At 50.0% G+C, this 25,059-nt stretch overlaps 1 protein-coding gene across 1 annotated transcript; it reads right to left on the bottom strand.

Annotated features, from left to right (window-relative positions):
- Nucleotides 1–6,019: 6,019 nt before the first annotated feature.
- On the bottom strand, nt 6,020–24,551 carry Nuak2 (NUAK family kinase 2). Its single transcript, XM_027934626.3, has 7 exons — nt 24,173–24,551; nt 14,704–14,824; nt 11,292–11,443; nt 10,893–10,958; nt 9,307–9,426; nt 8,771–8,903; nt 6,020–8,115 (listed from the first exon to the last, which is right to left on the bottom strand). The coding sequence occupies exons 1-7, from the start codon at nt 24,416–24,418 to the stop codon at nt 7,043–7,045; spliced, it is 1,911 nt and encodes a 636-aa protein (XP_027790427.2). The 5' UTR covers nt 24,419–24,551; the 3' UTR covers nt 6,020–7,042.
- Between the last annotated feature and the right edge of the window lie 508 nt (nt 24,552–25,059).

Below are 25,059 nucleotides of genomic sequence, written 5' to 3'. Positions count from 1 at the left end.
AGGAGTCCCTTAGCAGAGAGGGGATTCCTAGCAGAGGCTGGCCTGCTGCCCAGTGTGACCTGGTGATGGATACAACAAAGGAGGTGGTGATGGGTGATTGCCAGGGAGGCCAGCTTGACACTGTGCAGGCCAGGCCCAGAGGGACTTTCAGAATCCAGCCAGGGAGCTTTGAAAGGTCATTGCACCCTTTTCCTGGCTTCAGGGAGGTCATATGGACAGTTCTGTGCAATAGCTGAGCACCTGGCAGTCCAGAGCCAGGTCAGTGTGGTCTGGAGCTCTGATCCTGTGGAGAGGGAGGGGAGGAGGAGGGGTGCTGGCCGGGCCCTCAACTAGGAAGGCATATCTGAACACTTCCGCCAGGAAGAAGGGGCTTAGCCTCTGGGGCTGGGAAAATCCTGGCCGGCAGAGTCTGTTTATCAGAGAAGCTGAGTCAGACAACGGGCCTCCTAAAAAGCTCAGCTATTTCTAGAATCCCATCCCGTCAAAGCCAACTCCAGACTCCTTCCTCTTCTCAGGGGGAATTCCTTTGGGAGAGAAGAGTAGAGGGCAGAGATGGGGCCTTTCCTAAAGATCGAAACCAAACTTTGAGTTTTTGTCCATTTATGGACTTGAATCCCCCTCCCCCAGCCAGGATGATTCATGCTCCCAACTGGCCCTAAAAAAATACCCCTGGAAAGGGGACAGGGAGAATCTGAAAAGGCGGGACTAGCTCAGGAAGGTGGCTGGAGGCTGGTGGTGTCAGAAGGGAAGAGTCTGTGAAGAGGTTAGGGAATTAATTTGCCAGGAGATTGGTGAGGGGAGGGTTTCAGAGTGAAAAGGAGACGGAATGGGGACAGAGAGAAAGGTCAGTGTCCCAGAGAGAGGTTGCAGGCCCTTGGGTGGGTGTCAAATTCCTCCAGAGGCAGCAGCTTGCTAAGGGCCCTCACCTTCAATGATTTCCCTGGCTTTGGTGTGATCAGAGTCACATGCCACACTTGTGAAAATGCAGATTCCCAGACAGTCATGCTGCGCTCAGCTCAGCCTCCCTAGGGATCCGAAGCCTCTGTTTGTGTGTGTGTGTGTGTGTGTGTGTGTGTATTCTGAAACTGGAAGATAACTGGGAATGCCTCCCCCAGCCTGGGGCTCTGCCATATAAGGCAATCCAGGACCTGGGACCACTCTGCAGGGGGCCAATATCAGTGGCAGAGCTCTGGATCAAGGGTGACATTTCTAACGTTCTTATGAAATCTGCAAATGCCTTTGAAGGTACGTAACCATAGAATTTCAGAGCTGGAGGGTCTCTGAGAAGTGTAATCCCTTCAAGTAGAGTTAGGAACATTGAGTCTCAGGAAAGGTAGATTGTATGAGGGATCATTTCCCCCCCCAACTATCTCTTCCTATCCTTAAAAAGAAAGCCCCTTGAACTTTATCAGGAGGAGGAAGCAGGTCCCAACCTAGTAAAATATGCCTCCCCCATCATCATATCAGACAAGCTTTTCTGAGCGACCAGTCAGCTTTGCAAAAAAAAAAAAAAAAAGGCTCTCCTGTTCAAAGCAATTCCAGGATCTTAAAAAGCAGGAAGGGACACCAGAGATCAACTAGTCGAACTTTCTGCCCAAACCAGAAACTCCTTCTGGCAACGACTCCCAGATCTCTATCTCTACCCAAGTGTTTTCTCAGACTCCAGACTCCTTCTACCATTTATCTGCTCTGGGAGGTCTCACTGTCTCCAAGGCCCAGGGGTTTACTCTGTACCTGCAAACTGCCTCCTCCCCAGCAAATGTAAGTTCCATCCTTCAAGTTCTTCTTCTTTCACAACCCACATCCAACCTATCAGGAAAGCCTGTTTGTTGGATCCCCACTTCAAGATATGTTCCCAAATGTGACTACTAATATCTTTACTGCTAGGACTCTAGTCCAAGCCCCACCACCTGTTCCAGAATTGGCCTCCTACTGGGTCTCCTTGCTTCCAACTGTGAGCCTCCCACTCTGTCCCCAACAAGTTAGCTAGGGCAGATTTAAAAAAAAAAAAATCTAAGATCACATGCTTTGATCAAAATTTACCAGTGGCTCCCCATTTCACTCAGAATAAAAGCCATAGTTCTATAATGGCTCACAAAAACCCACACAATCTATTTTCCCCAACCCAGTTACCTCTCCTGACTCCATCTCCTGCTCCTCACTCATTTACCCTGTTGCAGTCTCACTGGTTGTTCTAGAACTTGCCTAACCTGCTCCTGCCTTAAGACCTTCACAATGGCTATTCCTCTACCTGGCACACTGTTCCCCCAAGAGAGCCACCTGGCCAGAAATTTTATTCCCTGTCCCCTTCATCCTTGTGCCCCACCCTATTCTTCAGTATTTTTCCCAACACTTAGGACCTTTCAATTTATTATTTAATTTACTTCAGTTTTGTTTTTTCTTGTCTCGTATTGTAGCACTGGGGATTGAGCTCCGGGCTTCATGGATGATAGGCAAGCACTATACCAGTAAGCTTTTTATTTTTTAATCTCAGCCCACTTTATTTTTTATTTAAAAAAAATTTTTTTTAGTTGTCCCCACCTTTATTTTGTTTATTTATATGTGGTGCTGAGAATCGAACCCAGTGCCTCCTCACACATGCTAGGCAAGCGCTCTACCACCGAGTTACAGCCCAGACCCTTATTTTTCATTTTGAGAAAGAGTCTCACTATGTTGCCCAAACTGGTCTCAACTTGCCATCCTCCTGCCTCAGCCTCCTGGGTAGCTGGGATTACAGGCGTGCACTACCGCTTTATTTCTTTAGTGTATTATTTATTTATTGGGTACCAGGGATTGAACTCAGGGGCACTAGACTACTGAGCCACACTCCCAGCCCTATTTTGTATTTTATTAGAGACAGGGTCTCACTCAGTTACTTAGTGCCTCCCTAAATTGCTGAGGCTAGCTTTGAACTCCAGATCCTCCTGCCTCAGCCTCCTGAGCTGGGATGACAGGCGTGCGCCCCTGGGGCTCAGCTTCTTTAGTATACTTATTGTTTTGTTTATTTTCTTCCACTGGAAAGGAGGCCCAGTGAAAGTAGAGATTTTTGTCAGTTTTGTTCCCAAACATATCTCTAGAGTTTGGATACTATGCTGCAAGCCCTCAGCAAATAAATTGTTAGGGAATGAACGAATGAACACTGTATGTAGAGGATCGCTTATCAAGCAGAATCCTGAGTCCCAGAGGCCTCTGCATTGGTTTTGCTCCAAGCCAGGGCCTGTACTCTTTTCCAGAAATCCACCCTGTCATCTATGTTCTGGTTCCCACCTTCCACCCACTTTTGCTTTAGAAACCCAGCGGGCTGGACGGGGCAGAGGGAAAAGTCAAGGGGCCATCTTGATAGTGGGGACATAACTAGCATGTCACCAGAGTTCACTCCTTCCACCGGGAGAAGCCTGGACACTCCCTAGTGAGGGGGTTTCCACTCAAGGACAGCTTGGTCTTGCCTCTGGAAAGGGCTGAGAACAGGGAGAGTTCAGAAGGCCTCTCCTATCTCCCAAAGTTGCCCTCCCCCATGGTTGTCTGGGTTTTCACATTCCCGAAGCGCTGATGTGGCACTAAATATTCCCGCAGTCCGGGCCTTCTCCCCCGGGGGCCCAGCGTCATTGTGAGCTGAGCCTGCTTTCTGGAATGTTTTTGGTATGAAGTATCCTGGCAGGTGAGGGAAAGGGCCTTGCAGATGGGACCCAGGCCCTCAAATCTAGGCCTCTTTGGAGTGGAGATCAGAGAGATACTCCTTTCCCACCCAGATTCTCCCTAACCAGCAGGCTTCTCCCACAGGTACCCCACTCATCCCACCCACCCTGCAGCCCTGCCCTGGCTTCCAGGAGGTAAGCAAACAGACCAAGATCTTGGGACCAAACACCTTTGTCTGGCCTCTCTATCCCTCAGACTCCCAATCTCCCCCAGGACCTGCTGAGACAGTGCTGATGGAAAGGGTTTTTCAGGGCTGTGACCTCTCCATCCCCTTCATCCCCAAACATGGTTTCCTACCAGGTATAGGCCCTCCCTGCTCTGGTGACCTCTTTTCTTCCTGACCTCCCTCTTTAGCTTCTCCCTGGCGCCGCCCTTTCCTAGCTCCTTCTCTGGGCTTGTGGAGACTAGGGGAGGGCGTTTCCAATAGAGGGAATTGCTACTTTCCTTATTCCTGGCAAAGAGCTTGGCATCTAATAGATGCTCAATACATATTTTTCCATTCACTACTTTTACTCAATTCTACAAATCCAGTCCTGTTCTGATGAGCCTCTCTACCCACAGAGACTTGGCATCTCACAGATCTGAGCTTGAGATCTGGTTTTCCCACTTGCTAGCTAGGCAAGTTATTGAATGCTTTTAAGTCTCCATTTCTTCCGTAAACAGAGAATGATAAAAATTGTAGCACATCGAGAAGACTGAAACAAGGCTACATGTACATGAAATGAGGCCACACAGATAATATGCCTGATATGTAAGCATTTAATATACGGTAGCCCCTATTATCTCCCAAAATGCAATTCTTCTTTCCCTCAACTGAACTCTACTTCAGCATAATCTGGACAGTTCCTCACTGAGTTTAACTTATTGTGCTGCCTTGCCCTCCAGTCTGCAACCTCCTCCAGGCTGAGGTCTTTAATTGTTGCACTAGCGAGGCAGCAGGCACCTGTCTTCCACAGAGCTTGGTGCCCAGCGTAGCTTGAGTGGAGTAAATAAACGCACACTGTAACACCACCGCAGAACGCTGTGCCTCTTCAGGGTAAAGATCCACCCCTGTATTTTTCCAGTGTTTACCCAGAGCCTAGCCCAGAGTTCCAGTACTCAGTAGGATGGACCTCTAGAGATTTCACAGCTAAATAGCCCAGCCATCACCCAAGCAATTTCTGTTTGTGTCTTGACCCCATCCATCCTTGCCTGCTCTCTCTTCCCCAGATTCAGTGACTTTCCCAGCCTTCCAGGTACAGAGAATGAAGCTCGGAGACTCTGCACCAGACAGCAGCTCCTGCCAGGGACAGGTGGGAGTGGACCCGGGAGCTGGAGCTGGCCAGAACTGGGGATATTTGGGGGCTGTGAATACCCAAGCAGGTCAGGGAAGGGGGCCGGCTTAGAGCCAGAGCCAGCCAGCAGCCAGCCTGCCCTTTGTCCTCATCCTCCCTTTCATCCCCAGTTCTTAGAGCCCGGGAGTTTCTCAATGGAGCAGGCGTGCAGGGAATGCTCTGCAGGGGGTAGGGGGGGCCGGCCTGTGGGGGGTGGACATTCCAGGCATTCTTTAGGGGCGAGGGAGGAGAAGCTGCCCTGCACTGGAGGAAAGGGGATTTCTTTGGAAGGAGAGAAAATAAGAGAGTGTGGTGGTGTCTTGAAGCAGCAGGGGCCAGGGTGTCAAGCAGATGGGAGAGGGGCGGGAGAAGGCGGAGAGAGGGTGGGGGTGGGGCTGGGTAATCTGCAGACCAGTTCTTCCTTTAGAACTGCAGGTGGGAAGAGCACTCTGGGAGTTCCAGCCTAGGGCTTTCCCACTTTGTTAATAGAGTGGGGCCAGAGCTGCTGGTGCAGAAGTACAGGAGATTTGGGAAGCTTAAAGCCTGGGAGTTATTTATTTTGTTTTTTGGGTTTTTTTTTTTTTTTTTTTTTGTACCAGAGATTGAACTCAGGGGCACTGGACCACAGAGCCACATCCCCAGCCCTATTTTGTATTTTATTTAGAGACAGGGTCTCACTGAGTTGCTTAGCGCCTTGCTTTTGCTGAGGCTGGCTTTGAACTCTTGATCCTCCTGCCTCAGCCTCCTGAGCTGCTGGGATTATAGGCATGTGTGTCACCACACCCAGCTATTCTGTTTATTATTATCATTATTTTGTGGTGCTGAGGATCTTGTGTGCATGCTAAGGCAAGTACTGGGACACTGAGTCACACCCCCAGCCCTTTGGTTCTATTTGGATCAAGCAGTTTCTCTATGTTCCACCCCTCGCAACCCAGGGAGTATTTGTATTAAGAGAAGGCTGGGAGACCTGTTCCTCACCCCCATGTCCCCAAAAAGAACAACAGGGGCTGTTTTCCATTCATCATCTTGGTTTTAATGGAGTGTTTTTTTCTGGCCACAGAGGAGGGGAGACAGCATGGGGTGTGGAGTGAAGGGACTCATCTCCAGACAGTGCAAGCAACAGAACATGTGGGTGTATCAAAGGACCCCCTCCCCTGATCTGTGGGGCATCATTGCAAACACACCTCTCAGTACCGGAAGTTTAGATGGCATGATGGATTTCCCCAGAACATGGCATTCACATTATTGTAAAAAGCAAAATTCACTTAAAAAAAATACAGAGTTGAGAACAGAAAAATAAATAAGGACATTCTAGGTCCCGAAAGTCCAGAGAAACAGAGGCATCCATAACCTAGACTTCCAGAGCAGCTTGGAGGCAGAAGTTCCAGTCTGTGAGGTCTCAGGTGGGGTCCAGAGGAGTCTGGGCCCCTTGAGATGAAGTTAAGCAGTGGCCTGAGCCTTTTCAAGTCTTTTAAGATTCATAGCAGCGACTCTGGGAGGCTCAGGCCAGGTTTGGAGGATGGAAAAGGGAAGAGAACCTTTGAGGAACCATTTAGGAAACAGAGGCTGTGTTCTCTTACTCCTAGATAAATAAGGGAGGGTTACTCCAGATCACTCCCAGGATGCCCCGGGTACTTTAGAGGTACCACATTCTAGCCCCAGAGGTCGATGGGGATTCAAATTTGTGTGAGGATGGTCCATCCCCACCTTGACAGGTGAAAGGCACCACACCTCAAGCTTCCTCATGGCAACGAAGAGGACAGAAGCTGTTGAAGGACTCTTTCCAGGTCTCTGCAGCCCCATCATGGGCACAAGATGCAGGTAACCCAGACTCGGACTCAGTCCTTCCCTCTCTGCTTCTCTACTCTTCCCCGGCTATTATGTGCCCACTTCTCCCATCTAGCCCTCCCAACCACCTCAGTCTTCTGAGCTGGGGTGCTGGCCCTGGGAGGCAGGGAGAAGGCGCTCCCTGCTCAGGGTGCAGCCAGCTGTATCTTAGCGCCTGCCCGGGCTGGGGCAATGCACACTGCCCCTCAGCTGAGCTTTGAGCAGACCCCTAGTGACTGTGGGTAGGTCTGTGTCACCTCCTGGCAGTCTGACAGGGAAAAGCAGCTATCGCCCAAGGAGTCCTGCCGCCAGCGCCTCAGGCAGCTGCCAGGCCCCTCTGAGCGAGGCTCAAGTCCCATGAGGTTGTCCACAGACACACATCCCCGCAGCGGGGGCTCGGGGAGTCGATCAGGCAGGTCTAGTTGGTCAAAAGACTCAGAGGACAGGATGCTGTCTTCACTCACAGCACCCAAGGGGCGGCTGGCCCGGGCTGGCGGTGGAGGGGCGGCCAGTTCATCCAGAGAGCCAAAGGCAGTGGGGGGCTTAAGTTCCGAGGCCATGCGGGAGAACTTGCCGTTGAGTTTGAGGATGCCCTTGCGATGGAGGAGCAGCCCTGAGGCTTCAGAGGACTTCTGCTCCACGGGGTCCCCACTCATGAACACATCACCTGCATCCAAGAGCTCTCCAGACTCACTGGGCTCTGGGGAGGAGTAGTAGCCAGACTCACGCTGCCGAGGCTTCTTGAGGATGCCCCTCCTGGGCAGTAGGGGTGCCGCGTGCCCTGGGCCATCCGCGTGCCCTGGGCCATCCGCCACTGAGCTGAACTCCTGAGGGTCCTCCCTGGCCCCCTCTGAGGTCGACGCCTTCTTCTTGAGAATGCCCTTGGGCAGCTTGAGGTTACTCTTGCCAGGGCGAGGGGAAGTGTCATCAGCAGGGTCCCCCTGGAGAGACTGGGCCATGTCATTCTCCTTGCGGGACTTCTTGAGTGAATGCTGGCGTTCCAGGTTTGGTGTGGCGCTGCCGCCAGGCGCGTGCTGCTTGAAGAAGCTGCACACCTTGGCCCCATTCTCCAGGAAGGGGCGGGAGGATCGGCGGAGCCAGTCAGCCATGGAGGCCCGGGCGGAGTCGCTGCTTGTGTGCCCACCTTCACGCAGTGCCTCCTGCTCCCCCACACAGGTGGCATAGCCCCAGTTGACCCACCAGTGACTGGCCACATCCTCCAGGGTAGCTCGGCGGAGAGGGTTCACCATTAACAGCCACCTGATCAGGCCGCAGGCATCTGGGGGACAAAAGACAGAGGTTTGGGTTTAGCAGCTGAGATAGCCACCCCACAGCCCCCCTCTGCTTGCCCCCATTGGTGCTCAGACATAGCTTATACCCAGGCCAGATCCGCACATTCTCACCGAGGACCCCATACACACCCTAGGCCATGATGCTCCCTAGGCCAGCTTCCCCGGATGGGTTCTGCCTGTTGCCCCTCCCCTATGACCCCTCACCAGCCCTTGTTTGTATTAGTGTGTCTTTTTCTTCTTTCCTCTGAAATTCAACTGTCTGAGCTTAAGGACTGTGTTCAAGGGTAAGCTAGGGCTCTCAGATACTTCTTCCTGCCTCCACACCCTATGCACAAGGACAGATTTCTGAAGATGAGGACAAAAGCAACAAGATATGAGACAACTTTAGTAAAGAGGATTGAAGTTGGACCTGAGGAAGGACTTCCCAAGTTATGATCAATCATTCGACAAGGAAGGAAAAACTATCCCTTCCTTCCTCAGAGGCCTTAGACACTGCAGAGAGACAACGCAGGTCACCAAAATCTACCATGGGTCATGATGGATGTTTGGCCTCTTTACATCAGTGCCGATGTTTAATCCCTGCATTAGGACTGGGTGATGCACACCCGAGCCTGCGTTAGAACACCTATGGCTCTCACTCACCAGAGGGCTGAGGCGGCTCCCGATAGGCCCCGTTGCTGATCTGCTTCACCAGCGTCTTGTGATCCTGCCCATCAAAGGGCATGGTGCCATGCACCAGGATATAGAGGAGGACACCCAGGGACCAGCTGTCCACCTGAGAGAAGGGGGAATCAGCAAGGATGTAGGCATGCCACTGGCCAGAGGACCATAAGCCTCACTCCCAGTACCAGAGAGGAAAAGGGTACATGCTAGAGAACTTGGATGACCTGAGGATGACCTCTTAGACCTGGGGGGATAGGGAGGATACTGAAGAAGGGGTTGAGGCTCATAGGGAGAGTGGTGACACCACTCTTGGGAGCAGTATTCAGACCATCCCTTCTGGGTCAGGATGGGGCACCAGGTCACTCCAGGGAGGCTGGATTGGGTGCCAGAAGGTAACAAAATAACAGAAACGAGGAAGGTGAGGGGGCACAGAAATAGAACACTAGCCCATCTATCCCACAGGATCGAAAGTCAGTGTAAATGACAGGAGGGTGGGCGGAGGAGGCGTCACTTACCTCTGGGCCCATGTAGGGCTTCCCGTTGACGATCTCAGGCGAGGCATAAAGGGGGCTCCCACAGAATGTCTGCAGGAACTTGCCTTGGTGATAGAGGTTGGACAGGCCAAAGTCAGCGATCTGCAAGGTTAGGTCAAACATTGGACATGGGTCGTGCCAAGGCCTATGTTGCTCTGCAGCTCTCAGCTGGCATCTGTCCAGGCCCTGAGAAAACCCGGGCCACAGCAGAAGGAAAGGGTCCCTTGATTCTTGCCTCACATTGGGCACAGTCAACACAGCTCAGGCCCTGAGCATCTGTGTCCATAAAGAGCACCTAGGCAGAGGTATGTGGGGCTCCAGGACACTCAGTGTTCCCCAGGTGGCTTTGCTTGGGCTGTGTTCCAGCCAGGGATGCCCTCTTCTGCCTGGGCATCCTCCTGATTCTGGACCCCTCTCTGGGGAAGGTTTCCGTGGCCTCGGATCCTCCCCTAGGAAGCCCCAAAGTTTCCAATGGGCTCCCTGCAAACCTTGTTCATCCGTTCTCCCACCAAGTCAGATGGAAGACCCCCATGCTGATCTCCTTATCTCTACCTGTGGCTCCTAGTACAAGTGAGACCCTCGTGATGCTCAATGAGCACTTACTGACCATGAGGAGGGTCAGCCAGATGGAGAGGGAGGCCTAGCTTCTTAGGCCATTGCAGAGCCCTCCGAGGCAAGCAAGGCCCCTTACCCATTAATCATGGAAGACCTGAGTTGCTCTTCCCATCAAGGGCTGGCCTCTCTGCCCATACCTGGGCAGGAATCTGAGGTCAGCTCAAGATAACTAGAGGTCAATGGTAAGAGTAGAGCAAAGATCAGGGCTGTGGTATTATTCCAGGAGAAAGAATCTTCTTGTAAGACTTCCTGAGCCAACCAACCCCGAGGCTGGAGAGGACCCAAACTCATCCTCTCACTCTCTAGAAACCCTCTCCCAGATAACATCAGCTAGGGGCAGAGGTCAATGCCCTGCTGTTCCTAACTCTTCACCCCATCAGAGGGTCATGTGTGCCCAGGGTGGAGAGGGGCTGTTTATGAAACCCTGGCTCCTTTGTTTATGGTTTTATTGGCCTCTTATCAAACAGTTACCAGGTGAAGCCCATAACGAGGCATATTATTGGTACAGATAGGAAAGTATGTGCCTGTCCAGATTATGTGAATTTACTGCCTCTGGCTTCCCTCCCTCTGGTCAGCATCAAAGAAAGCCCCACCTTCTCCAGGAATTGGCTGGTTAAGGGGAATGGACTCAGCACCAGGGCACTTCAGGGCACAGGTCAGGAATTCCTGGAGGAGACTAAGCCCTGGGTCAGGAAGTACTGCAGAGGTCACTCTCCTGGAGCCTATAGGGCTGGTCTCCCTGCCTCAGTCTCCCCTTTCCAGTCCTGAGGTCTGAGTTTATCCTATCAATATGAACTTCTCCTGACTCACCTAAATTTAACTACTTTGGCATAGAGATCTAGCAGCTGCTGGAAACAGGAAGTTGGCACTGAGGTGCTTGGTTGACAGGGAAAGGTGCCAAAGAGCTAGCTAATTGCAGGTTGAATTGTGTGGAAACAAGAAGTGAGGCTCACCTTGATATTTCCATTGGCATCTAACAGAATATTCTCCAGCTTGAGATCCCGGTGGACGATCCCATTCTGAAGGAGGAAGGAGCTGAGTTAGGGCAAGGTCACCAAGGAAGGGAAAGGGACAGGGGCCTAATCTGGAATGCACAGTAAACACAAAGGAAGCCAAGTATGGGGTAGGCGGGGTGCTCCTTTTGATTGCCATATGGTACAAGATATCACAGACCCTTCCCTCCATCCCTGACCAAGAGGACTCAAAGCCAGATACCAACATTCCCTCATCTGAGAGTCCAGAGTCCCTGCTGTTAAACCCATGTGATCCTGGACGTGCCATGGAAATCTCTCTGGTCCGTTCAGATCCAGGGACCACCCCTTTGGGGCATGGTCAGGGCAGGTGGCGCTCACCTGGTGGCAGTAGTGCACGGCAGACACAATCTGCCGGAAGAAATGCCGGGCGTCCCGCTCATTCAGCCGCTGCCGCTCACTAATGTAGTCATACAGGTCACCTCGGCTGGCGTATTCCATGACAATCACGATCTTACTGCTATTTTCAAACACTGGGCAGAGCAAGGTGGAGATGTCAGGCCCTCCCAGAGTGTACTGCGTCCCACCAGGGGCCACAATCCCTCCCTGGCCCTGAACCAGATGGGGCCTTCTTTTAGGGTATCTACTGATGGGGGCCCAGGGCTGCAGGCAAAGGCAGCGAAAGGCCTTTGAAGCACTCAGCATCTTCCTGGTACAGCAAGTGAAGAAGGGAAAGGGGCTTACCCTAAATTCAGGCTTTTGAGGATTCTGAAAAGCCCCCCAGGAAGGCAGAACCCTTGCTGGATGAGAATGAAGGGCCAAGTTTATTGGCTCCAAATCTGATATTTTCTACCTTGTGAGTTTGGTCAAAGCTCTTCTGGATACTTCAATAAGAATGCAGTTGGGGGCTGGGGATGTGGCTCAAGCGGTAGCGCGCTCGCCTGGCATGCGTGCTGCCCGGGTTCAATCCTCAGCACCACATACAAACAAAGATGTTGTGTCCACCGAAAACTAAAAAATAAATATTAAAAAACTCTCTCTCTCTTCTCTCTCTCTCTTTAAAAAAAAAAGAATGCAGTTGGATGGATTATCTCAGACAAGTCAACCAACCATTGTTCCTCAGTTTCCTCATATGAAAAGTGGGATAATAATGGTGATCTCACAGGACCAAGAAACATAAACATCACTGACTCTCCAAGTCTGACTGAGCCGGCTGGCAGAGAGTCTAACACCAAAGCATGTACTACAGAAATGGTACCTACTCTTATTATATTTATACTCAGTGTCCTCATGCATAATTTTGTTATTTTGTTTTTGGGTTGTTGTTTTGTTTTGTTTGTTTAATGTGGTGCTGGGGATTGAACCCAGGGCCTCATGCCTACAGGCACTCTACCACTGAGCCACAACCCCAGCTCTCCTCATGCCTAATTTTAATTTTTAAATTTTATTTTTGCAGTGATGGGGACTGAAACCAGGACCCTGTGCATGCAGGGTAAGTGCTCTACCACAGGGTTATATCACCAGCCCCTCATGCATAAATTTGAAAAATAATGCCAATAACAATGCCACGTTGAGGATCAGAAGAGGGATGAAAGTATATGAAACTATACAATATGGTGGAGAATGAAGACATTCATCCCTCCCACCACCTTTGACTTCTCATCCAGAATATTAAGGCCAGGCTTTCATGCATAATGCCTCATACAGAGAAGCAATCAATAAATATGTGGTAATTAATTGACTGGCTGGCCTCCTGGCAGTCAGCCTACCCCAGCTGGCCCATCTCCATGTATATATAGCAGGAATCATCTTGCCATCAATTGGGCCTTGTCCTGACATCTTTTTTTTTTTTTTTTAAAGACAGGTGACTAAACCCTGAGGTTCTCTATTTCTGAGCCATATACTCAGTCTTTTTCATTTTTTATTTTGAGACAGGGTCTTGCTAGGTTGCTGAGCCTCAAGCTTGAGATCCTCCTGCCTGATCCTCCTGAGTAGCTGGATTTCACACAGGCACCACCACACATGGACGTAAGGTTGACATTGCATCTTTGTGTCAAATGGGTCTTATGAGTTTGGCTTGCGTGGCCAGCCCCAGAACTATTATTGCTGTCTAGCCTCTGAGAAGGAGCTGAGGGACGAGGCTTCTCCTAAGGAGTCCCAGCTCCCAGGCCACTGGATACAAGGCCAGGAAGACTATGCTTTTTTCCAGGGGAACATGGTGGCTCAGCTTCCTGGAAGGTACCTGGCTGGGACTGTACTCCTGGGGTTTTCCTTATCTTGGCAGGTGTAAGCTTTGTGCCATGAAATCAGAGATCAAGAGCCAGCCAGGAGCTGGGCATGGTGGTGTGCACCTGTCATCCCAGCAGCTCGGGAGGCTGAGGCAGGAGGATCATGAGTTCCAAGCCAGCCTCAGCAACTTAGTGAGGCCCTAGGCAACTTAGCAAGATCCTACCTCGAAATACAAATTAAAAAGGTCTGGGGATGTGGCTCAGTGGTTAAATGCCTCTGGGTTCAACTCCTGGTACCAAAAAAAAAAAAAAAAAAAAAAATATATATATATATATATATATATATGTCAGAGCACATTTTGGAGAGTAGCTAGGTTAGAGGTCAGGTTCCCAAACTGGAGCTTCCTTCCAACCCTGAAGCCTGAAGCCGGGTGGAATGAATCGGAATCTGGAGGAGCCCTTCTGTCACTCAGCAACTGCGATGCCCTTGTGTCTGCTGCATCTGCAGATGCAGGAGAGGCCACACCCTGAGCTTTAGAGCTCAGTTCCCAGACCCAGCTGGAGATATGGATAGTGGGGAGAACACACATGCACGTGTGCTTACACACACACACACACACACACACAGTGCCCAATCACCAAGCTCAGTCTAGCTTAACCAATGCTTTGTAGTCTGCCCACTCTTCCCTTGGGGAAGTACACCAAGATACAATTAGCCCTCTCTACCACTTGCCCGGACTCTTCATGGAACAGGCTCAGGCCCCAGTCCCATGTCTTCCTATGAACCTGAGAATGGAGACTTCTCTATTTTTTCCCACCAGGAATCTTCAGACAGAGGGCGGAACATGGGCTCCCTTTCCTCCCACCTGCTGCTGCTGTTACCCCTGGTTTCCCATCTAACTGATATTATATAAAGGCTCGAAGCAGACAGGCATGTGTGGGAGGGTGCTCCCCCTCTTTCCTCTTTTCTTGGTCACTTTGTTGTCTGGGTCACAGGGAGGAGGGCAGCACTGATGTCAGAGGAGAGGAGGCTGAGAGAGACAAGGAGAGGTAGGAGCCAGCCCCGTGGCAGGGGTGATTCAGCAGCACAGGTCAGACTCTAGGAGGCCTGGCTCTTGAGACACCTGAAGAACAGCACCCACGCTCCTGGACAGGTGCAGGTCTAGGTATGTTTCAGCCTCCCCCGGATTGCTAAGGATCTGGCTGGGCTGGGTAGGTAGTGTTCAAGCAGGGAGAACCTTACAGCAACACCGACAGACCTGCAATTCCTTGAGTACCTCTCAAGAGCAGAGCACTTGCTGACATTATCCAGTTGGATCTTTACACTCTATAATGCAGATGAAATATCCCATCTTATAGGGAGGAACTGAGGCCCAGACACTAGGCGAAATGAATTGCCCTAAATCATACATTTGGGTTTCAAATCCAGCTTTTGCCTGGCTCTAGAGCCCATACCATTTTTACTTCTTTGCATCATAAGTTCTGACTCCTCCTACACACACACACACACACACACACACACTCACACACACCCGACTCCCAGCTCCAAGTGCCCTGCACTATACCTTCATGGATGGCAATGATGTGGGGGTGGTTGAGGGATGACATGATCTCAATCTCCCGGCGTATGTGCATCAGATCTTGCTCATCTTTAATTTTGTCTTTCCGGATTGACTTGATGGCCACCTGGGAACAGTGAAGGCAGGAGATTGAAGAGAAAGGTCCGGCAGGTAGAGGCATCCCTGAGGATGCTCCAGTGGCCCTGGGGGTCTGCCTGCAGCTGTTACACAGGCCTCGGGGTATAGGCAGGGAAGCCACGCCACCCTGGAGCAGGGTAGGTGGCAGAGAGACTGAACGGTACCTTCCCTAGAAAAGGTCCTTATCTGGGTGTGGTGTAAGCAGATGCGGGTCCATGCAGCAGGAAGGAGCATAGATCAATGGTCTCCTTATTCAGACTACAGGTGAACAAGGAAGGTCAAAATCTGCATCTCTATATCTGGTGCTTTATGATTTACAGAGCAAATTCACTACACTGAACCCAGATGGGGACTCTTGCTCACCATTGGATCGTTGATGCCAAGAACTGTGCCTGGCACACAGGAAGCACCGAATAATTATTCATCATATTAGAAAACGAATTGGCCCCCACAACTACCCTGGGAAATAGGTCCAGAAAGCATTGTCCTTCCCACTTACAGGGGAGGAAACTGGAACACAGAGAGGCTAAATGATTTGCTCAAAGTCGAACAGTCACTAACCAGCACAAACTAGGGTAAGACTATTGGCCATCGGACTCCAAGTTAATTCCTGTCTGCCCCAGCACTTTAACTTGCTATAAACAGCAAAAGGTAGAAACAACCCAAATGTCCATCAGTAGATGAATGGATAAACAAAATGTGGTATATATAATGAATACTATTCAGCCATAAAAAGGAATGCAATGAAAACACAAGCTGAACCTTGAGAATATTACACTAAGTAAAATAAGTCAGTCATAGAGGAGAAGTGTATGATTCTACTTCTGCGAGGTGTTTGGAGTAGGCAAACATATAAAGACAAAGTAGAGCAGAGGTTGCCAGGGACATGGGGGTGGAGGGTGGAATGGGGAATTATTATTTAATAGGTACAGAGCTTCCGTTTGGGATGATGAAAATGTTTTAGAGATGGATAGTGATGATGATTTATAATATTGTGAATGTACTTAATATGCCATTGAACCGTACATTTAAAATGGAAAGTGCATGCCTGTAATCCCAGCTGCTCAGGAGGCTGCGGTAGAGGATCGCAAGTTGGAGGTCAGCCTCAGAAACTTGGGGAGACTCTAAGAAAATTAGAAAGACCCTGTCTCAAAGTAAAAAATAAAAAAGGGCTGGGGATGTGGCTCAGTGTTTAAGTGTCCCTGGGTTCAGTCCCCAGTATCAAAAAAATAAAATAAATAAAATGGTAAAAAATGGCAAATTTTATATATTTACCACATTAAAACAAAAACAAAAACAAAAAACTATGAAAAAAGCCTCCAAACACCAGTCTCTTTAGGTAAAGAATGTCCCCTCCCTAGCAACAAGTAAACAAACAACCAGACAAAGTCCTTCAAGACTTCTATCTTGTCCATAAAGGTGAAAATACCATATAGGTATTTTCCCCTGTGGCTGGTGTGTGGTGGTTCAGGAAGGGTGGAGGGAGGTGAGAAGAAATGAGAAAGTTGCCAAGATGCATCTGAGTAGAGCCGGGGAGTCAGTGTCTCCCTCTGCACCATCCCAGTCAGCACAGGTTCCTGGACAATGCGCTCCCCCTGCCATTGTGACTGACTGCAAAGTTGGCTGGGAGCACATGGTGTGTGAGAGACATGCTGCCTAGAGACCCAGGGTTCTCCAGGTTCTGTTCCTGTCCCTGTGGGAAGGTCCCACTCCCTTTCCAAGCCTTGGTTTTCTTTTCTGAGATCAACAGGTTGAACTTAGCTGTGTGTGTGTGTGTGGGGGGCTTTCCCTCTCTGGTTCTATGCAGTGAGCTGTCCAGAAGCCACAGGTCCTCTGAGGCTCCATCTGGGGCTGGGTGGGGGTGGGGTGGGGTGGGGTGGGGTGTTCCAGGGCCGTCAGTTCCTGGCAAGTCCTGTCCAGGGACACAGTGGTAAATACAGAGACTTCCTCTTCATGGCAGGTTAGGAGAGATCTGAAGGCGCAGACTGAGGTAAACAGCTCCTCATTCAATTTCCCAGGAGGGTTTGCCCCCCCTCAAGATTCAAAAGGAGACAGAGAAAAGGAAACTCTGGCTGGAGGGGAGGGGCCTCTAATCCACCCTTTCACAGGCTCTGGTGGCAGACAATGGCTTCTGCTCACAGGGACAGTGGGTCCTGTTGGCCTGTGTCCCCCCCATCGGACAAGAATGCGGAACGGCCCTAATCCAGTAAGAGGAGTTGCTCACAAAGCCCATGGCCCGGTCACCCCAGCAACGGGCCAGGGATGGCGTGCCCCCCGCCCCGCTCCTCCCCTGAAGCTGCATGGGTGAAAGAGGGCCCTCCCTGCCCTGTGCAGGGAGGACAATGGCAGGCGGGATGGATGGTCACCATGGAGCCTCCTCCCCAAGATGCTAGAGAGGCCCAGGCTGCAGCTGCAGGGGTAGGGCTGCCCCCCCTTAGTTCCAACCCCCCACCTCTTCCCAGGGAACCAACAGAAAAATCCCTGGGCTTGGAAATCGGGGAGGGGGTTGGGGATAGGAGGCACCTCTCCTGAATTTGACCCATTATTTCCACACACTTCTCTTTCCACACCCCTTTTCTCTCCCTTCAGGAAAGATTTTATGGGCTAGTTCGTTTCTAAGTCTTTGTGTCTAAAATCAGTTAATGGGTGAAGTGCAGTGAACTCTTCAGAAACAGAAGCCCAGGGAAATATATAAATAGATTGTACAAACAATCACATAGAGACACAAATCACTAGCTAGATGAAAATATTTGAGAGCTCAAGACGTACACATATGCAAAGATTATGCCCATTTCTGATGTTCGACTGTTTATACACACAAATGTATGATAAACCATCCTAGGCTTAGGGGCAGAGCTCTAAAGATAACAAGGCTTAAAAGCGAGATTCTAAAAAAAAAAAGGGGGGGGGATTTTGGGTACTAGAAGGAGTTTCTGTGTAACTACTACACAGTAGAACTCTGAGATCCTTCTCTTTCAACTTTGGAAGCCTGGAATTCTAAATCAGATTTTTTTTGGGGTGGGGGTTACTAGGAATTGAACCCAGGGGCACTTAACCACTGAGCCACATGCCCAGCCCTTTTTATTTTTTTTATTTTGAGACAGGGTCTTTCTGACTTGCTTAGGGCCTCGCTAAATTGCTGAGGCTGCTTTGAACTAGCGATCCTCCTGCCTCAGCCTCCCGGGTTGCTGGGATTACAGGCACGCCCTGGCCAGAATTATTATTATTTTTCCTGGTGCTGGGAATTGGAGCCATGCTAGGCGAGTGCCTATCACTGCACCATACTTCCAGCCCTTTAAATTAAATTTATTAATCTTCAATGAACAATTCCACCCTCCTCCAAGCTCAGGTTCTGGCTTCAGAGAGTAGGTTGAGGACCCTCCAGTTATCCCCATTAGGTCCCAGAAGATCACAGAAGATGAGACGAAGGAAACAAGTATGTCATCAGGCCTCCGTTAGTCCCCATGTAAGTAACACAGATAAGAAGAGCTATATGTCACTGCCCTGGGCCAGTTCCCCAAGGAGAGGCCTCCAGCTATCTACTGGTCAGCCTGTCAAAATAAATTAGACACAGCACCAGCTCAAACCTAGACAGAGTTCAGCATACAGAGAGCATTCAACAATTATTTACTAGTGAACCCAAATCATAATAATAAATATTTATTGGTTAAGTCACCAGATTGAGCTTTGACTGATAGGACCAGTGCCCAGATAAGATTTTCTCCTCTTCTTCTCAGGCCTGGTTGGAGTCAATTTTTAGAGACCTTTGTTCTCACCTGCAAGATAGTTGGTCGACTATGTTCTAGAATAAAAACAAGCTGACGGAAGCCAAGGAAAGGTTGTTAACTGGATCACCCAGAGATCAGAAGGCTACGTGCCTCAAGACATTCCTGGTTTACCCTGGTATAACTCTTAATATTGCCCCCTTTACTCTCCAAAGCATCCAAGTTCAGATAATATAGTACATGGCCACCATACTGCGAGGGGGAAGGAAAACCAGCCCCAATGATGACAACATAAATGTAAATATCTGACCAGTGGACTTTAAAAGCCCGGTGTCTAATTCTTATTTGTCCCATTGAGCTATGCAACTCAAGGCAAGTCACTTGGATGATCTGGTTAACTGGTCTGGCTAGTTTTCATGTCATGTCATACAAAAAAATGAAAGGATTAATTTTCTTTCTTTCTTTCTTTTTTAATTATGGTACTGGAGATTGAACTCAGGGGCACTCAACCACTGAGCCAGATCCCCAGCCTTATTTTGTAACTCTCACTGAGTTGCTAAGCACCTTGCCATTGCTGAGGCTGGCTTTGAACTCACGATCTTTCTGTTTCAGACTCCAGAGCCACTGGGATTACAGGCATGTGCCACTGTGCCCAGATAAAGGATTAATTTTTCTAAATAGCTGCTGGATGCCTACTATGTGCTTGGTATATTGTGCTAGGTGTTGGGGAGTCAGACAATAATTAGACATCCTCACCCCCCTACCCCAAATAAATTAGACAGTCCCTGTGTCAAGGTCTCTACTCCAGTGGAAGGACTGGCAATTAAATTAACTTCAGTCTAGTGTGATGAATGTGGCAGCTGAGGTCCCGGCCTGCCGGGGACTCCAGGAACACTGCAGAGAGCTTCCTTTTCCCTGGAGGATCAGGGAAAACCACCCCTGGGAGAAAACTGTTTTAGATCGTGAGGAACAGGTGAGGTTTGCTAGGCCATGGGAGGTAGACTAGAGAGGACAGCAAGGGCCTTCCAGGTAGAAAGAAGGGAGCTAGTCATGAGTGTGCACATCTGAATGAATCTTGAAGCTCCCTTCCACATTCTAGCACTTGAGCAGAGCTTTGGAAAGGGGCCATCCGTTACTAGGCCAGGAAGAAGCCGACCAAGGACTGCTGCAGGCCTCCCTGCCGTGGCACATTAACCTGCCTGAGCATCGTTCCTGCTGATCTCATCCCAGAGCTTTTCTTGCCCCCTCAGCCTTGCACGTTAGAAAGGTGGCAGGGCACATTTTTTATCCAGTTTTGCAAAAAGAGAACAGTGAAGTCCAGAAGGCTGCATTGCCTTTTCCAAAGTTCCTTAGTGCATCAAGACAAAATCAGGATCCAAGATGGAGGGTTGCCTGGCTAACACTTCAGTAGATACAAGTTCCTTGGAGATGGCCAGCTCTGCCTCCCATTCTAGGAAGGGAATGCCCCACATCTTGCTGTGGGCCAGGCTGGATAGCGAGTGCCCCTATTCCACTTACAGATATTCAAACATGCCTGCTCCTTTGCCAGTACCCTGGGGACATGATGCTGGGCTCAATTGGTAAACATTGCCTCACTCCCAGGAACTCAGATCAGGAATAATATGTACTCAGGATAAGATTGTAGAAAGTTCTTAGGAAAAAAAGAAGAAGAAAGATAAGGAGGAGGAGGAGGAGGAAAAGAAGGAAGAGGAGGAGGAGGAGGAAGAAGAGGAGGAGGAGGAGATGATTTAGAGATGCTGTTCCAGGTGCTAGAGAGAGGGTACAAGCTGGGCATTTCTGGTCACAGTTATCGCCTGGAACTGGAACCAAGATCCTTGATTCCTTGTTGGCCTTTCACAGAGTAGCAGCTGTCTGAGAGGCGGGCAAGGAACTGAAGGATGATAGCAGAGGAGAAGTTGGGCTAGGCCAGTCTAGGCTCAGAAGAGGGGATGGACCTGGGGGTGGTTCACTATCCTACCCAAGAACCAAGCAGAAGCTGGCCTAAGAATCAGGCAAGGAGCAGGAATGGGATCTAAGGGGAGTCTGCGCCACCTCCCCTAAGTCCCATACTATGCTACTCCCCTGCCACCTTCTCGCCCACTCTGCCAGGTTCCTGGGCGAGGAGCTTCCCTGCCCAGCCCTCCTGTGTGGTTTGGCTGGGGCCCAAGAACAAGAGTTGCCTGCAGCTTCCCTCCGTGCTGCTGAGCAGGCAGGTGCAGGAGGAGCTAGTAGGGCAGTGTCTCGCTGAACAAGCCTTTGGCAGCTGGCCAGGCGAGTCCTTTTCTGAAGCTAGTGCTGAAGGAGACACTCCGGCTTTGAACAAAGCAGACAACACAGTGGTGTGTCTCAAGGAGGGCTGAGCACAATCCACAATCTTTCTTGGGGCAGGACTGTCCCAGGATAGAGGGGTCTCCAGGAAAGGGAAGGTAGGGACCAGCCTTGCTGGAACAATCACACTGTGTTAGACTGTGCTAAGCACTTTACATATACATTCTCATTTAATCCTAGAATCCCATGAGGCTGGATTATAATTCCACTTCACAGATTAGGAAACTGAGGTAGAGAGGTCCCACAGCTGATAAGCAATGTAACCACAATATGAACCCTTATAGCCTTGACTCTGAGCTAGGCAGCCTCCTGGATGAGGTTTAAAAATCAGGAATGTAACATAGCTTCCCCACCCAAGATCCCTCAACATAGTCAAGTAGGCTAAGGGGGGTTGGTTCCCAGTGACTTTCTACCCTAAGCACTCACTTCCTGGAGCACTGGGGAAGACATGAAAAGCTAGCTGCTGGGGTGACAAAGCACAGAGACAAGCCTGGGCTCATTTTGAGGCCAACTTCCAGACCAAGACTCAGTACTGGGTCATCTAGGGCCTGGGGTACACCATCCTAGAGCCCGTTGCAGGCCTTCAACTCACCAGCCAGAGGACAAGTCACTTTCCTCTCTGGGCCTTAGTTTTCCCATCTTTCAATGAAAGAATCAGATTATCTTCATTTTCAAACACTTTGAAGGTTTGCTTGGCAATTTAATATATAATGGAGACAGAAGCACCCCCACCCCACAGCGCTACCCATTTGGACGCTCCTCACAGTAACTTTGGAGGGTATGACTTCTTATTGATAATCTCAAAGGCTTTGGTGGCCTCCACTATTCCAAAGACCCCAGCAAATGTTTTTTCTCTTTAAGGGAAGGAATCGACAGGGGAGCTAAGAGACTCACAGGAGGAAATGTCATTTGGATACCAGGAATGTGTCCAAGATCCAGAGCAAATATTTGTTTTTCCTCTCATGCCCTCCTGGAGCAGCCATTAGTCCCACCCACCTGCCCCTCCCTCTGGACAATCCCATCTGGCCCCCCACTAATTCCATCTAGGCAGGTTGAGAATGGAAAGTGTGCTAGAAAGAAAAATTAGGGATGGGAGTCACCACTCAGCAGGCTTTCCTCAGAATCTAGGCCCCATCAACAATCTCAGTTCACTTGGGGGAAGGTTTTAGAGCAGCTCCATGCTCTTCTCCTCCACTGCAGGATCCTGAGACATCAGGTCCTTCTCTCTTCAGGGAGGACAAAGTGCAAGGGATGAGTGTGGGGGGGAGACAGCAATGCTCCAGAATGGAGAAATCACCAGCACAGCAGAAAGCTGCTCCCCAAGAAAGAGGGGGATCCTGAGCAAGTTCCCAGCAACTGTACTGGGTGGTCTATGGATCAGGGAGGTTCAGAACAGGTCCCAGCTACGGATCTTGGCTCCCTATATAGAGAAAGAGGGAAGAGGCCGAAGAGTTTCTTCTGAATTCTCTGCGCTGATGCAATAAGAGCTGGAATCCCTGCCCAGAATCACTGAGGTTTGAAAACTGAAAACTCGTTTATCTCACTCTGCAATCAAATGAGATTCCTCTCTGTGTGAGTCTGTCTCTGTCTGTCTGTCTTTTTCTCTGGCACACACACACACCCCCACAGTGATTCCAGTCCAAAGCCTGATGGGATCTCAATCTCAATCTCAGTTTCTCAATTTCTGGACCTGCCCACTATCAGAGACCCAGTCTTCCCCCCAACAAGAGGCAGGGGGCACAAGCCACGAGCAACTGTTTTTCAGCTAAGCCCCTGACAAAGCCTGGGCCCAGCAGTCTCAAGCCTGGAGCCTCACCAGGCCCTCACTCTGTATAGAAAGAGAAAGAAAAGGAAAGCCAGAAAGTACATGATTGCCCAATAGCTGTAACCTGGCAGCGGGAACCAGGGACTGTGCCAGGCGTTAACAGGAAAAACATACTTGGACCTATTGATGGGGCCATAATCCACCCCTTTCTTCAATATCTATTCTCCTTCACCAATGAAATGACTTCTTGAATTTCAAGCCAGTTACTGGCTGCAAAAGCAAACACAATCATAGCCAATAAGGCAAACCATGGCCACACATACGCACACACAACTCACAAGCAGCACCACTAAATTCAGCAAACCATAATTCCTAAACCATGTACTCTGAAAGGCTTATTAAAATACAAATTATAGAGCATCACGAGAAATTCCCCTCAATATGGAAGCAGAGAATAAGTATTTTAAAGAAGCACTTCAGCTGATTCTCATGCATGCTAAACTCAAGTTTGAGAACCATTGTTAGCTAATTTTGGACACATTTGCCATCTTGACAGGGCTGGCCTTTCTGGATACAACTATCAGTTCTTACTGTATTTTTTCCTATGCATTAGGAAAAAAATTATCATTTGTTATCTTATTCAATCTTCCTACAAGTTTGTGAGGCAGCCTGTTTTCTCCATTTTTGCAGAAGGGGAAACTGAGAATACAGATAAAGGAAATTGCTCAAGGTCACAAATTACTATGACTACCAACACACAGCCCAAATCAACAGTACGAGTTCCTGAAAATGCCACAAACACAAAACTATCTTCTTGGGACATTGTGAACTTGCACCAGAGTCTGGTGTTATATTTCCCAACATCAAAAACACATCATAATTAAATTTTGACTCAATTGCAGAGCTTGAAAGGGCCTAAGTGTCAACCCCAACCTGTACAGATCTCCAGACTATCAGAGTGGAGAATCTCCACACTTCAATGATCACCTCAACCACACACCTACCTACTTCTCAAACCCCTGCTAAGATCAGTTGCCTTCTTCTTCCTCTTCCCAATTCCACTCTGTTGAACAGTCTGTTTCTTTTTTCTTCTTCTTCTTCTTTTTTTTTTTTTTGAGAGAGAATTTTTTAATATTTATTTTTTAGTTGGCGGACACAACATCTTTGTTTTGTATGTGGTGCTGAGGATCGAACCCGGGCCGCACGCATGCCAGGTGAGCGCGCTACCGCTTGAGCCACATCCCCAGCCCGAACAGTCTGTTCCAAGCAAAATTTAACTTAAGTCCCATCTTCTCTAAGGACATGCAGGCTAGTGTGGTTGAGGTTCTCAGGTCCACAAACTTAGTCCCTACAATCGCGGACAGCCATCTACAAACCTCAGCGTAAGTAGACTGCATGCTGCCAACTCCACCGAGCAAGGCACTAGTCCCTGGATCCATCCTCCACTCCCCGCGGGCGGCCCAGCCCCATGCCCGCCCTCCCGCCTACCCACACGGCCAGCGCAGCGAGAGGCACTTACCAGGCGCCCTGAGCTCTCCCGCGCCTTCTTCACCTTCCCGTAGGTGCCTTTACCTAGGGTCTCCAGGAACTCGTAGCGGTGCCGCAGGTTGTGCTTGTGGTGATGCCGCTTCACCGCCTGCTTCTTCATCAGGGGCTTGGGAGACTTGATGAGCCCGTCTGCCAGTGGCCGGGCGAGCTCCGCCGTCAGGGTGGCGGTGGCAGAGGCAGCCGGGCCCGGGCGCCGAGGGAAAGCCAACGACTCCATGGCGGGTTAGAGGTAAGCGAGAGCGGAGCGTCAATCGTCTGGCTGTGCGGGACAGCTAGGTTCTCTGGCACATGACCCGCACCGGGACAGCGAAGTCACTGCTGCAGCCGAGCGCGCTCCAAAGAGCCGCATTCCAAGTTATTATAATCGCCCGATGCCAGAGGCTCTGGTCACGCCCCCCAAAGTTCATTGGTCTGCTTGCCGACAGCGCGTGACCAGGGCCTCTCCCATTGGCTCTCCCAGGCCCCCGACACCGCCTTCTCCCTTCTGCGCAGCCAGGAAAGGTGTCAATGGAGCCCCGCCCACCTGGGCCCGGAGGGACAGGAATGGAACTAGGGAATGCCTGCGGAGGCTGCTTGGCCAGTTGGTACTACTGAAATCTGGAACTCGACTTTGAAGGCCCTCGAAACGGCCCTTGCCTCCGAGCAGCGCTTGGTTTTGGTTATAACCACCTGTTCTATTATGCTGTGTTCTCAATTGGCGAGGCGGCAATCTGAGGGCGCTAGAGGTCACCAAAGTATTTCTTTATCCTGAGTAATTTGCTTCTCCCAAGCCAAAGTCGCTTGACCACTTATGTCCAAAAGAAGAAAGGGGGATGGGATGGAAGGGTAGAGGACTCTAGCCAAGTGGGAGGACTGGTG

This window comes from Marmota flaviventris, chromosome 12 (genome assembly GCF_047511675.1).
Source record: "Marmota flaviventris isolate mMarFla1 chromosome 12, mMarFla1.hap1, whole genome shotgun sequence".
In the NCBI taxonomy this organism is placed as follows: domain Eukaryota; kingdom Metazoa; phylum Chordata; class Mammalia; order Rodentia; family Sciuridae; genus Marmota; species Marmota flaviventris.
Note: the sequence above shows the minus strand (reverse complement) of the source record. Positions and strands in the feature narration are given on the sequence as shown.

Excerpts from the sequence above, each read along its gene's own strand:
- Nuak2 (XM_027934626.3), bottom strand. The coding sequence starts at position 24,418 with ATGGAGTCGTTGGCTTTCCCTCGGCGCCCGGGCCCGGCTGCCTCTGCC. Across the intron at positions 14,825-24,172 it reads GGGAGAGCTCAGGGCGCCTG|GTGGCCATCAAGTCAATCCG; the intron begins GTAAGTGCCTCT and ends CACTGTTCCCAG. Across the intron at positions 8,904-9,306 it reads AGCCCTACATGGGCCCAGAG|GTGGACAGCTGGTCCCTGGG; the intron begins GTAAGTGACGCC and ends CCCTTCTCTCAG.